The sequence below is a fragment of the Microplitis demolitor genome, chromosome 5 (assembly GCF_026212275.2).
Source record: "Microplitis demolitor isolate Queensland-Clemson2020A chromosome 5, iyMicDemo2.1a, whole genome shotgun sequence".
NCBI lineage: Eukaryota > Metazoa > Arthropoda > Insecta > Hymenoptera > Braconidae > Microplitis > Microplitis demolitor.
Genome location: NC_068549.1, coordinates 15,536,797 through 15,551,397, shown reverse-complemented (window position 1 = coordinate 15,551,397; position 14,601 = coordinate 15,536,797). Strand labels below are relative to the sequence as shown.

Below are 14,601 nucleotides of genomic sequence, written 5' to 3'. Positions count from 1 at the left end.
CAACAACTATTCGAGATATCCAAACTCTGTAAAAAGATCCTCAAAGAGCAGGAAATTTCCGAAAAAAAGTCCTGCCTCCCCGAACTGTATCAACAATATTTATAATTTTAAGTTAGCGGTGAAAATAGGACTAAAAACGGGTAGCAGCGCATGCACGCGCGTTAATAGAATCAATAGCATAATCGAAAAAAATTATTTTAACCGATTAAATATAAATATTAAGAAATAAAAAAAATTTGGTTTTTTCTAAAGACATGGATTAATAATAATCCACCGAAAAAAAATTTTTACCTCAATTGTTCAATTTACTATGCTTTTGTTATTTAGTTCATTTTTACTCGTTCAAAGTTTATATAAAAACCCTGATTATTTCTAAACTAAGAATCCAGGATTTCGTTCACTTCGTAGAGCTGTTCTTGAAAGGGTTTAGAAAAAATCGCCGTTGGAAAAATTAAAAAATTTCGATTTTTCACTTTTTTATTTACGATCTAAGGAATTGAAAAATTAAAAATGTAAATAAAGCAATCAAGGAATTTAATTTCTTGATTATTTTGTTTTTTTATTGTTAAAAGCTACTTAACAATAAGTTTAAAAAAATTATTACTTACATCGTTCAAATAATTATTGTAAACAAATGCATTGTTAATAAGATTAAAAAAATTTTTTTTTTTTGGGAATAAGATGCTTGATGAAAATAATGATTTTTAAGAAAAAAATTGTTCCTTAAAAAAAATTTTTTTTATTGCTAAAAAGCGCATTTGCTAATTAACAATTTTTTTTTATTGCTTAGTATTAATATTAATGAACTATTTTTTTTTTAAAACATAATTTATCATTTACTCTTGTTTTATAAAAAAATAATTTTTCAATAATTTTTCATTTATTTATTAAACAAACAATTTGTTGTAAACAAATGAATTTTTATGCTATATTTTTTTTTAAATAATAAAAAAAATACTAAAAACAACCATGTGTTTTTTTTTTTTTTTCGAAAAACATTTTAGGAATATTCGAGTCGAATTTTATCTGTTTTTTCTTGTAATTTAATCAATTTAATAAAGTTTAAAACTGACATTTTTCAAGATTATGAAAAAAGAAAAGAAACAATTGAGTAACTTTCTTTTAAAAAATGCATTAAATGAATTTAAAACTATTACAAAAAATAAAGAGAACATCATATTATCAAAATTTCAATAATAAATAAAAATAATTTTTTTTAAGCTTAGTCTTGGCCATATAGAGTACTGAATAGCTTTAAGTAGAAGATTAAATTTTGATTTCCAAATGCATGTGGTGGCTGAGCGGGCTAAAGCACTTGACTTGAACTGTTTTCAGAGCTTCAATCGAGGGTCGTCAGTTCGAGTCCCATCACATGTTGGAAAATAATTAAAGATTTCTTCTTTACCGAAGTTGAAAAATAATATACAGTGGACTCTGGTTATAAAGTTATTTTTTTGTCTATACTCTTACTTACAGAAAAAAATGAAATTGACGTGAGAGTAAGTAGAGCGTCCGATGTAACTTATAACCAGAGTCTACACTGTATAACTCTCAGTGGGTTAAAATGAGTTGTCAACTAGTAATGAAATTATTTTTTTAAACAAAGAAATAAATGATTTTGTTTTCTTATTCAATTCAACTGAAAATTGTTTCAAAATTTAAATTACTCCAAATAATTTTTAATTATCTTAGGAAACAGAAATATACGATATTTCTCTCATTTTTTTATTATTATCTCATAGAACCCCATAAGTATGTCGCCTACGAATTAACGTAAAAATAATAAAACTATTTTCTCATTCATTCTTATACAGCGGTAAGAGTGGTATAAACTTGTACCCATAGAATCTTATAAGAAATTGACGCATTGCAAATTATTATCTCATAGATTCCCATAAGAATGTCGCTTACGAATTCACGTGAAAAAATAAAACTATTTTTCCATTCATTCTTTTACAACAAGAAGAAACAAGACGTCTATATTTCCAATTGATTCTTTTACGAAATGTATAAGTACGACGCATTCCTAATCATTCTGACAAAAATGTGAACATGTACAACAAATTTTATATAAGAATGAATGAGACATAAGTTGAAGGATTTGGTAAGTTTCTATCGGATTATGCTTGGGTTTGAATATTCTCATAGGTTTTCATATGAACTATCATTTTTCGATGGGACACTTTACCGATTCATTCTCATAAAAATTTTTTTATGAGAATCTATCGGATTTTTTAAGCAAGGAAGCGATTTACTTGCTATTTCATTTCTTGTAATTAAAAGTATAGCTAAGATTTAATTGAGTAAACCTTTCTTTTACTAAAATTTGTATTAAATATTGCGTATTATTATAAATAATAATGTTAAGTGTAAGTTAAAATTGTGCCGCGCGCCCACTCAACTTCGCTGGAGTCGTTGCCGCCAAAGAGCAGCCGATCCATATTATTATTGTAAATTAATACTACGTATTATTGTAAATAATTTTTATTATTATAATTGGCAATAAACAATCATTGCAGTTGTTAATTCTTCACTTTATCTATCACTATTCAGCCTATTTATATCCTATTTCACTGGTAAGATCTTTAAACAGTCTAATAAAAGTATTATTAATTAAGCAAGAATTGATAATTTAATCATCAATAAGAAAATAATTTATAAGTAATAAGCCGTGAGGTAAGTTAGTGAGTTTTGTATATGTTTCTGAGTTTGAATAAGTGCGCGTCTTTGCTTTGCAAGAACCTTAGTCCATCGCTCCGCCCGGTAAAATAAAAATTTGTTAAAGGCCAGCCTAAGCCAGGGTTCAACCCGTGAATTCTGATGGCTGCTGGTAAAAATCGCAAAGAGAAAAAGCGATTTGTCTCAATACATATATACACTCGGACATCATCTTGAAATTAGCCTGAATAGTTTTCTAGAACCTCCAAACATCAAGATCAATTCGAAATTCGATTTTCGAAAATCGGACCCAAATCAATAACTTCCCGAATTTTTGAAAATTTTCAATTTTTTCAGCGAGAAGTTAAAAAACTTAAGTTTTATTTTAACATAAGTACTTTGAATATATTATTGTTCAAAAATTTTTGAATGATTAATTTTACCTTTTATAGACGTTCTTACAGCACAGGATCGTCAAATGATTCATAAAATTTCATTTTTAGATATTTTTTTATTTAATTTATTGTCTCCACTCTTACAAAATAATAACTGTAGTAAGGAAATAATTCATTTAAGGGTATGCCATTCAGTTACTAGTTTTCGGGGATTGTGAAGAACAGAAAACCAATGAAGTCTTTCAATACTTCCACGAACACCTTTTCCTAGCACAACTTTTCCAATGAATACATCCTTAGTATTATTGATGGAAGCTGCTGATTCCTCATTGTCGGTGGGATGATTATTACCACCCATTACTGTAACCATAACCTGAAATAAGTTTTTTTTTTATAAAAGTAATTATTGCTTAGAAAAAAAAGTTGTATGAATGTATATTAATATGGATCGTCCCAAGTTAAAATTTAAATCATAGATTGAACGTTTTAGATACTGAAAACATAAATTCAAACTTTATAGAAGTAGGTGGCCGTAATAACGTATTTTAAATGTAGTTGACGCCCATAAACATAAATGAAACTTGCGTCATCGTAGACATAATCCTTCAAATCTTGCAACAAAAAAATTAAACTATATCGAAAACAAATTTTTATTGTCATTTGCATGAAAATACCGTACATGATAAATAAATATGAAAAAATATATAATAAATATGGGACCATATAAGTGGCAAAAAATGATATCTATTTTCTTATATCTATACCTATCTGGACGCCGTATACCACATATACAACTCATTATATATTGAGTCAATGAGAAATGTTTTCGTCGTCCTCAGCCTTGCGGTTCCCTTTTTTCTCCGTCTCGTTGCCGTCTGAAATTGTACGTCATAATGCCGTGGTCACATGACTAGTTTTTACGTTAACGCATGTCCGTAAGGATGAAGTGGCATCAGAGTTCAGAGGCGAGTCCCAAGCCCTTAATTATCGAGCAATCACTTCGATTCTGGATCAAGTAGCGTAGATACGTAATTTCTATTATCACTTTGCAATAATTATTCTGTATCAATTCAGGCAATTTACTTGCAAGATTTTCATATATTACCGGCAATTCGCTTGCGATTATATTTTATTGTTTAGTTGTTAATTGTTATAAATAAAAGTTAGTTCAACTAAATATTACTGTGCGTTACTGGCGATATACTCGCACCACACGATATAATTTTCACGACTAATAAGAGAATCAGAGTACTGAAACCGCCTTGTATCCGACATATACCAGGACTGTATTGTATTTGGCGAAAACGTTTATTGTAAGTTCTTGAATCTTATTATAATTGGCAATAAACTTGTATTTTTCTGATTAATTCCTTTTACTCTATCTATCACTATTCATTTTATTTATATCCTACTTTATTGGTAAGATTCATAAATAGTTTAATAAAAAGTATTATTAATTAAGTTATAATTGATAATTCAATCAAACAAAAAAAGAATTTATAAGTACTAAACCGTGAGGTAAATTAGTAAGTTTTTAATATAAGCTGCCATGTTTGAATAAGTGCGAGTCTTTGCTTTGCAAGAACCCCAGCCCACTGCTCTGTTCAGGTAAAATAAAATTTGTTAGAGGCCAGCCTAAGCCAGGGTTCAACCCGCGAATTCTGGTGGCTGCTGGTAAAAATCGCGAAGACGAAAAGCGATTTGTCTCAATGTATAACACAGTAAGTTTTAATATAATTAATTATATATGCAAGTTTATCTATTCTAACAAATTTTTATTCTACTAGAACAGAGCAATGGGCTAGGATTTTTGCAAAGCAAAGATCCGCATTCATCTAAACACGGCAACGTATGTGAAAACTTATCAACTTACCTCACGGCTTATAAAATTATAAATCTTTCTTATCGATGGTCATATTATTAATAATTTAATATATTAAATTTATAATAATTTAATTTATATTAATTTAATATATTACTTACCAGTAGAATAGAATATGAATAGGATGAACAGATAATAGATAAAGTAAATGATTAACAGTTTCAATGTGTCTGAGCTCATGAATACATAATTAATTAAATGCAATTGTAAGATAAAGCTCGAGTAAATAATTGAAATAATTAATTTGAGTATATTTGAACACTGATTTGATTGAAAAAATGTCATGATAAAAAGTAACACGAAATCAGAGGTTATCAAGCGAAGTTTATTATTGAACACTTGAATTACTATTTTAAATAGCACCAATGCATGAATAAATTAGGTTATTGAGTTTATAATAATTATGATCACTTAATGAATTTATTTGGAATGAGTTTATAATAAATTACACTTTATTGAATTTATATTATGAGCACGTGGTAGCATGATTGCAGAGGCTACCGCGCGAGAATTTACTTTTAAAGTTATTAAAATATTGAGCATGTTGATAATTAATTAATTATTATATAGTCTTTTATACTTATGAACACTTGATATAATTATTTATTTAATAAATGAGCACCTGTCCTGATTTCCGTCGGAATAACCTCTTCAGGAACGTGGTCAATGATCACTGGAAGTCTTGAGTTTTTTATCCTTTTTTATTTCTAATTATAATAATAAAAATTACTTACAAGAAGATGCAAGCACTGGATATAATGTAGATGGACGCATGGCACAGTGTAGTTTTATGTTGCTAGTATATTGCCGGTAACGTACAGTAATATTTGATTAAACTAACTTTATTTATAATAATTAGTAAACTGGAACAGCAAAGAATGATCGCAAGAGAATCGCTAGTAATACAAACGGTAACGCAATTTAATTGCCCGATTTATAAAGAATGCAAGTAGATTGCCCGATTGACTAATAATTTTGGGCGTAGGACTGGCCTCGGGAGTGTGTCCCCACTTCACCCTTACGGACATACGTCGACGTGAAAATTAGTCATGTAACCACGGCACTATGACGTGTAGTTTCAGATGGCTACGAGACGGGAAAAATGGGAACCGCCAGGCTGAGGATGACGAAGACAATTCACATTGTCTCAATATGTAATACATATATTTATAATCATGCATGTAAACTTATAATTTAGCACATATATGTATCATGTATATTGATAAATATATGTGTAAATTCGTAAGCTAGCACACTTATGTATATATTCTGAACACAATGTTTGAATCTTATCAGAGAGAGAGGGAGACAGAAAAAAATAAATTTTATTTATTGTCACATGTATGAGAAGACTTATAAGTTTTTATATGTCGAAAAATATATAAAGTTAAATACATAGTACAGATATCGTACCATGTATTGATGAATTATACATGTGTTCTTATTTGCTTCCATACATAGATAACATTAATTTTTTTTTATACATTGAAACTTATAAGTTTTCAAATATATAAATAATATATGGAAACTATACGAAAATATATTAAGTCATATAAGAAAAAACATATACACTAGTCCCAAAAATTAAGGGATAGAAAAAAAAATTTGAAATTTTTAGGTGAATTTCAACATGCTGTAACTCGGTAAAAAATGATGGTAGAGTGAAAATAAAAAAAGCAAATTGTAGCCTCAAGTTTCTAGTTTTCAGATCTGGACGTCAATTTTTTTTATCACGTACGGTTCCGGAGTAATCTAAAGAAAACCGACAAAAAAATAATTTTCAAAGTTTTTGCTCGAGATCAACAAATCTATGGGCTTCAATAAATTTTTTTGAATAATCTGACCTTATGACTCTTCTAGAAAATTTTATGTCCTTTAATTTGGTGACCTCGAAAAGTCTCTACGATGATTTGGCCCCGAGTTATCATTGATTGAAGCAAAAAAGTCCATATTGGCTTTGATAATTAATAACTCCGGACGTATCGGTCGTACAGAGAATAAAAATAGTGTTTTGAAAACTGAAAAACATTCTCTGCAAGACAAAATTAATGGCTTTTGATGAAAAATTTTTGTTTTTAAGCGATAATGTTTATTAAAAAACAGGTAAAAATTCGCATAATTAAAGATCTTCGGAAATCTTGCTATTACTTTGGATATAACGGATGAACAAAGGATATCGCCGTTTTTTTTTATTTCAAAGTGTCCTGAAAAGACCCTAAAAATTTCAAAGCGCTGCGATTTTTCTTTCTTAGTGTCCCGAAGCTTTAAATTTATCGACTTTGCCAAAAATCACCATAATTGGTAGTTTCTCGATTTTTGTTTATTTTTTTGATTTTAAAACGTTTTTTTTAACAATAATCTTGATTTCTTCTGTCAAAAAGATTGATTATCGTAAAAAATTGAAAAAAAAAAAATTTTGAAAAAAATTTCTTTTTTTTTTTTTAATTTTTTTTTTGTTGTATCTGCAATGATTTATGATTGTCAAAAAAAATTCCTTAATTTTTTTTTACCATCGGCATTAGCGTTACCCAAAGCGTACCACCTGGAGGTTGCTCGGTCGAATTTACGCTTCTTACACATAAACCGACGCTAAAAAAAAAATTGAGGAATTTTTTTTGACAATGATAAATCATTGCGTATTTGACATTGTGGATATCGGCCAAAATCTGAATATAGTTATTTATAAGATTGCACGTATTTCCATATATATATTTATATCTGTAACATACATTTTTTAATATATGTTTACTAAGGTGATTCAAAAAATAACAAATTTTTTTTTTTTCTCGTAAACAGGTTTAAAAGTTTCTTTTAGATAAAAAATGACGCCTGTGAAAATTAGAGCTCTTAATATAAACATTAAGAGGTTCCGCATTGCACTTTTCTATTTTCCATAAAAATAACATGGAAAAAATTTTTTTTGCGTCTTCTGATTTTTATAAACAGCGAATGATTCATCATTGGAATGATTGGCAGGCATATTTTGTAGGTAATTGAATGTTCTACAAAAGAAGTCTTGTATCATTTTTTGATAAATCTATTTGTTCAAAAGTTATTAGAAGTTAAAGTCGAATTCATATTAAATTTTGAGATCTTTTTACTTTTCCGGCGAAACTATCAGACTTATTAGTAGAGTTTTTTTTGAATTCCGCATTGTTTTCTAGTTATTTTCATTTTAATGTCAAGCTCATAAAAAAATAGTCTTCTGATCGATTTTAAGAGCTTGACATTAGAATAAAAATAACTAGAAAACAATGCAGAGTTTGAAAAACTATACTAGAATAACTCCCATGATATTTTGTAATGAACTGATAGTTTCGCCGGAAAAGTAAAAAGATCTCAAAATTTAGTATGAATTCGACTTCAACCTCAAATAACTTTTGAACAAATAGATTTATCAAAAAATGATAGGAGGTTTTTTTGTAGAACATTCAATCACCTACAAAAATATGTCTGCTAATTATTCCTATGACGCATCGTTCGCTGCTTATAAAAATCAGAAGACGCAAAAAAAAATTTTTCCATGTTATTCTTAAGGAAAATAGAAAATTGCAATGCTGAACCTCTTAATGTTTATATTAAGAGCTCTAATTTTCACAGGCGTCTTTTATTAGCTAAAAGAAACTTTTGGGCCTGTTTGCGAGAAAAAAAAATTTGTTATTTTTTTAATCACCCTAATGTTTACCATGTATGATATTTTCATGCGGGCAAAAAAAACATGTGTAGCCTTCAGATAATGAGAAATTAAATTTTCTCTTTTGAGTCTTACCAACTATCAGTAGCTTGAAGTTCAAAAATAAAAATTCCCAACAACTGTGAAAAAATATTTTGGGCCTTATGAGACAGTACTGTGTCGAGAAAAAAAAGTTTACCGATAGTTGCATCATCGCTGCACGACGTCTGTAACTCTTGAAAAAGTACCTGCTCACCATAGCACCACTGCACTACAACCGTGAAATAAAAAAAAAATGAAACCACAAAATCCTTAGAAAAATCTCGGTTAATCTCCAGCCTACTGGACAGGAATCACCGATTGCTGGGGATTAACTGCTATCAGCCTTCCAACCGTAAACCAACCCTCGGGAGGAGCCATCCCATTCCGTGACCCTAGGTACAGGTATTACTCTGAGGAGCACTGCCGGCGGACAGGAAGTGACGACTACCCTCCACTAGAAGCGAAAAGACTAGAAAAAAAGGGAATATTTTAGGGTGACTTATGGGGCCCTTGAAGGTATGTATCTAAAATTATTAAAGCGGTAAAAGAAAATTGAAACGAGCTCAGCAGCCATCGCGCCAGGGGTCCATTGAACTGGTAGATTTTAAATAATAAATTCCGACAAAAACATGGAATGTATCACGTTCCTTACTATTTTAAACCTTTCACAGCAGAGTGTGGCAAGTTAAAATTGACGTTATGGCCCTCCGGTGGTGTTCACTGAAATCAATTGACACAAAAATAAAACCAAAATTTCCCTTGGAGTTTGAAAACCTCCACTGGATCCACAGCTCGACTCAGGCTGGGTTAGAAACCGAATTCAGCGCCAGTTCGTGCACCTCCACAAACAATAATACTCATGAAAATATAAATGGTGATTGAAAAGAAATGAAATAAATAAATTGGCAAGAAAGCAGTTCCAGGTTAGTGAAATAAGTTAGCAAGAAAGACACTGCAGAATATTAAACCAATAACTAAATAATTACCGGGTTGGTGACTAATTATCATTCCGATATATTTACATATACTAGATGACAAAATATAATTTGTTAAGGATCAATTATAGTATGTATAACATAATTTATAATCGCCAAATCATCAAGTATAACTCATAAATCATAAGCAATAAATTATAAATAATTAATTAGTAATTAGCTGAATGAACAATCAAGTATAATAAACCATCATTGGTAAATAATAACGCCCGATTGCACCTAATTAATCGATAATCGCAAATGGATAATTATAGATCATAAATAATAAGCTTTATATCTGTAAAATGAGCGAATAAACTAATTGGATCTGGTTTAGGCGAGGTTAGTTAAACAATTAAAAATTACTCAGATTTTATCACAAAATAAATTATAGATTTATTTACACCTAAAAATTATGAGAATTATGATTAATAGCGAATGCGACTAGATAACTTATACGCGATAGCGAATGCAAACTCAAAGATATAATTCACGTATAAAATTGACACGTGGTCAGTAGCGGTTAAGTCAATGATAATTAATTAACAATTAATTATTGTTGAAAGAACAATTTATTTATTCTCAATAAATAGCAGCCTTGATATACTGTCTAAATATTGAGGATAATTTAGCGTAGCGATTTAGTTATAATTTCACACAAATTATTTGCTGAAGCGGTTCAAGCACGAGGTTGCAAGTAGCGAAGCACGTTGTAGAATGAAAATTGGTAGCGTCGTTGAGTCGTCGAGGAGCTTGGTGTCGACGTGGCAGCCTTGCTGCATGTAACGAATTTTCCTATTGGCTTAAAAGCCCGCCAACAGGTAGCAGTTGATAGCGAGCTCTCTCATAGGCTGACCAATATAAGACGAATTTTGTGATTGGTCAGCTTGTAGTGAGTTCTCAGGACGTCTTGACACGATCCTGAGTTAGAATTTGTATGTGCCGGGCCCAAATAGCGAGTGACCCGGCACTATTCTGACCTTCAGTCAGTAGCGAGCTCGGCAACTCCCGAACCGAGCGGAAATGCACGAAGCTTGATTCAAATTAATCAAGCTCGTGACTGAACAATATCGTATCTGATTAATTATTGATCAAAAATAATAAATTCTAAATTGTATCTAATCAATTATTAAACACAAATAATAAAATACTTATCGGAAAATAATAATCAAAAATTGTAAATAATATATCGTAATTCGTGTAAATAATAATTAATAATCGTAGATGATGAATTCTAAATCACTAAACAATAATTACTATTTGTAAATATTAATTAATAATCATAAATAATAAATAATAATTTTAGATAATAATTGATACTCGTAAATGACCAAGTATAAATCGCAATTAATAATTAATAATCGTAAATAATCAATTACAAATCGCAAACAATAATTAATAATCGTTCATAATAATTAATCGTCGTAAATAATAATTACTACTTGTAAATAATAGTTATAAATCACAAAATGATACGTTTATCCAACACCTTACATTTAGTGTCAACTGATATTTATTATTCGCTGGAATCGGCAACTACACACTTGATCTCGTGCTTATAAACAACACGGCCACTGGCCACAATCTATCGCACTCACACTTATTGTTAGGTGATTGGTCACCAGCGAGGGATACAATTACACGCCAATGAATTAACTTAGAGGTACTTATAAGTATCGTTGTAATGCAGTACTCGTACAGTGTCCATTGGTTGAATAATTGAATAATATCAATATATTCTCTTTAGATTCTATATCCAAGTTAATACCAAATGGCGCTATCAATTAATTATTTTTACAGCAAACCAGAGCACACACACACTGCTCGTACAATGGTGATCTCACGCCTGAACACGGCAGCACGTGAATCTCTTGCCGGCACCTCTGCTGGCGCCATTTTATCATATATCTCACTTCAAAACCAATGGAGATATCTATCTGTCTCATGTTATCTCTAACAACACCACTAACAGAAAACATGATGTGAGCCTGGTAAATTAGCCCGTTCCCAACGCTAAATGATCAATTACCCTTTTCATTACTAATTATTACCACGGTTTACTCATAAATCACTCAGTGGATTATAAGCGAAATATTTAAATTTAGTTATAATAAATTAATTTATTACTGCCAACTGTTGCGCCGACGCGCATGCGTCAACCAGCCAATAATCATAAGCATATAAATCGAATGCGCAATTATTTTTCCCAGCAAATAAAGAATCCAACTATACACTTAAATTAATCAGTAAATTTTTCTGATTCGAACATAATTCATCTCTAAGTAACATCGCATATAATATCAACGCAGTAATTAAAAGAAAATCTTACATGTAAACAACAATAATAATAATATATAGGATGAGATGTGTGAGCAGCTTGTGCTGTCCTCTGTCGCTCACCGACCCAATGCAAGACTGCCGCGATATTTAAATATCGTGATAAATGTAACAATATAGAATAATCCGCATAATTATGTAAATTGTTATGTCCGGATTTAATTAATCAATCGATAATCAATTATTGTTGACGTTGACGACGTGCAACGAGGTGTTGGCCGAAGTTGCTGTCCCTAAAATTGTTAACGCTGCACTTTACAGCGAGCGCGGCAAAGAGACCCCTTTAATATATACGGCAAGCTGGATATAACAAAACGAACAGTAGTATTTTTGATAATACTTCAAATAAACACACATTGCAATATTATTTTTTTTTTGTAGTTCAATGCTCAGGGAGTTATCCCCAGTAGTCTGACTCTACCGCGGGTCTTACCTGAGCACCAAATCGTTACTGCTGTGATGCTTCATTAACAAGATGATCAGCATGCGCAGCAGGCCAAGGTTCGTTGCCTTAGGAGACGGAGGGATCCGAGAATTACAGCCTTTTGCATATTATTCAGCTGGAGCTGAAAACTCAATAACATAAATATTACGAGCGGCTTTATCGAAGAGCACAATATCAGGTTTATTGTGGTCAATCTTCCGCGTTGTTGCGAATGGCACGTTCCAATAAATACGGAAACGGTCATTCTGAACAACTTGCGGAATATCTCCTGGAAGGTAAGGCAGCACTGGTGTTTCATCGATACCGTGCGTATGTCTAAGATGGTAATAAAGTACTCGCAGAGCAGCATTGTGACGCTGGACGTATGCATTTCTTGCCATCACAGGACATGCTGACAATAGATGCATAAGCGTCTCTGCATGTTGCTTACAAACTTTACTGAAAGTGTCGGGTAGCTGCATCTGGAGCACTTTAGCACGGTATTCGAGAGTGTTGATAACACCATCTTGGCAGGCAAAAATATATATACCCTTCAGTCTTGGACATCAGGCCAGCTGACTTAAGGAAGGAAATGTCAGCTCGGTGCTCAAGCCATGTTCACGCACGTGTTTAAAAAACACGCTGTGCATGGACTTGTCCATGTGTGCAGTGAGCAGTTTTTGTTGCTCAGTGTTCCTGATGACTTTCTCAAATTTCTCCTTAGGGAGGTCAATAAGAGGGTTTACTCTTCCGAGACCAATGGATTTTGCCGCGTACATTGCTGCCTTATATAAAAACGCTCCCTTATGCCTATTCTCATGACTATGAACAACTAGCATAAGAAAGTCGTCTTCATCTGCTGTGAAATTGACAATCTCGTATGTTAGACCTAAAACCAAACGACCATGTGGACACTCCAAGCTCTATAGACTTCTCCCTCCGATGTGCCGGGAAAGGTATAATCTGGTGACTGAGGATTTAGGGTGCATGCTCCGATTCATATTCATGATTTTGCGTGTCTTGATATCGAGGCCTCTGAGCTCTTTTCGGGTCCATTTAAGGACACTGAAAGAGTAGAGTAGTACCGGGACTGCAAGCATGTTTGTTGTGGAGACTTTGTTTTTTCTGGAAAGTTCTGATGACCAGATTTTCCGGAGGCTCCGCGCATACTCGCTGCAGAGAGTCGTTTTGATTTCTGAGACGTCCTGTATAGGACTCTCGTCAATCCCAAGATATTTGTACGACTCTCCAGCGTCAAGATGGTTAATGACGTTCCTATTTACTAATTTGATATCTTCGCGTAAATCAGAGCACTTACCCTTTACCAGATTAACGACCGCGCACTTGTCCAATCCAAAATCCATGCCTACATCCCGTATATACTCCTCTACAATGTTCAAGGCTATCTGAAGGTATTCCTCATTAGGGACATATACCTTCAGATCATCCATGTAGAGTAAGTGGGTGATCGAATACTTCCGATCAGTAGCTGGGCCCACTGAGTATCCAGGGGTGCGGCGTAGCGCAACAGATATTGGCAGCAGTGAGATGCAAAACAGCAGAGGGCTCAGATCATCTCCCTGAACGACTCCTCTTTTGTACTGTACAACTTCAGTTACACGTTTGTCATTGCCACATGAGATGTGGAACCGTGTTCGCGAGAGTTGAATCGTACGCTGAATGTATCTCACTGTATTGCGATTGACCCCAAGGCATTTGATCAAAAAGAGAATGAGCTCATGAGATGTTGAGTCGAGTGCCTTGCGGTAGCCAATCAAGGCCATAAACAGGTTGCGCTGATAGTAGATTGCGTCTTGAATAACACAACGATCTACTAACAGATTCTCGTTGCAACCTGACAGGCCTCTTTTACTGCCACGTTGTTCGTAAATCTGCTGCCATACAGGATATATCTCCTGCAAAATGCGATTATTCAAGATTTTGGTGAAAATTTTATAAACCGCACTCAAACAGGTGATAGGTCTATAGTTTTTTGGGTCAGACAAGTCACATTTCTTAGGGATGAGCACAGTTCGTCCTTCTACAAACAGCATGGAATAGGTTCGTCACCTCTGATAAACGCTGTAAAAATCCGGGCCAGATGACTATGGGGGGACGTAAATTTCTTCCACAAAAATAAATTAATGCCACCTGGACCCGGAGCAGCCCAGTTCTTACCATTATTCAGAGCTGCACGAACTTCTTCCACGCTGACT

The 14,601-nt window shown here is 32.5% G+C and overlaps 1 protein-coding gene across 2 annotated transcripts in view; it reads right to left on the bottom strand.

Annotated features, from left to right (window-relative positions):
• Window positions 1-14,601, bottom strand: part of LOC103580419 (synaptotagmin-5) — a 99,640-nt gene that overhangs the window by 42,217 nt on the left and 42,822 nt on the right. The window contains exon 10 of one of the 2 annotated variants that reach the window (XM_008562154.3): window positions 3,123-3,426. The exons of the other annotated variant lie outside the window; for it this stretch is intronic. Within the exon in view, the coding sequence (XP_008560376.1) occupies window positions 3,226-3,426 (201 nt within the window). The 3' untranslated portion in view covers window positions 3,123-3,225. Of the gene's footprint in view, window positions 1-3,122; window positions 3,427-14,601 lie in introns of those variants that run through there. 2 annotated transcript variants of the gene reach the window in all.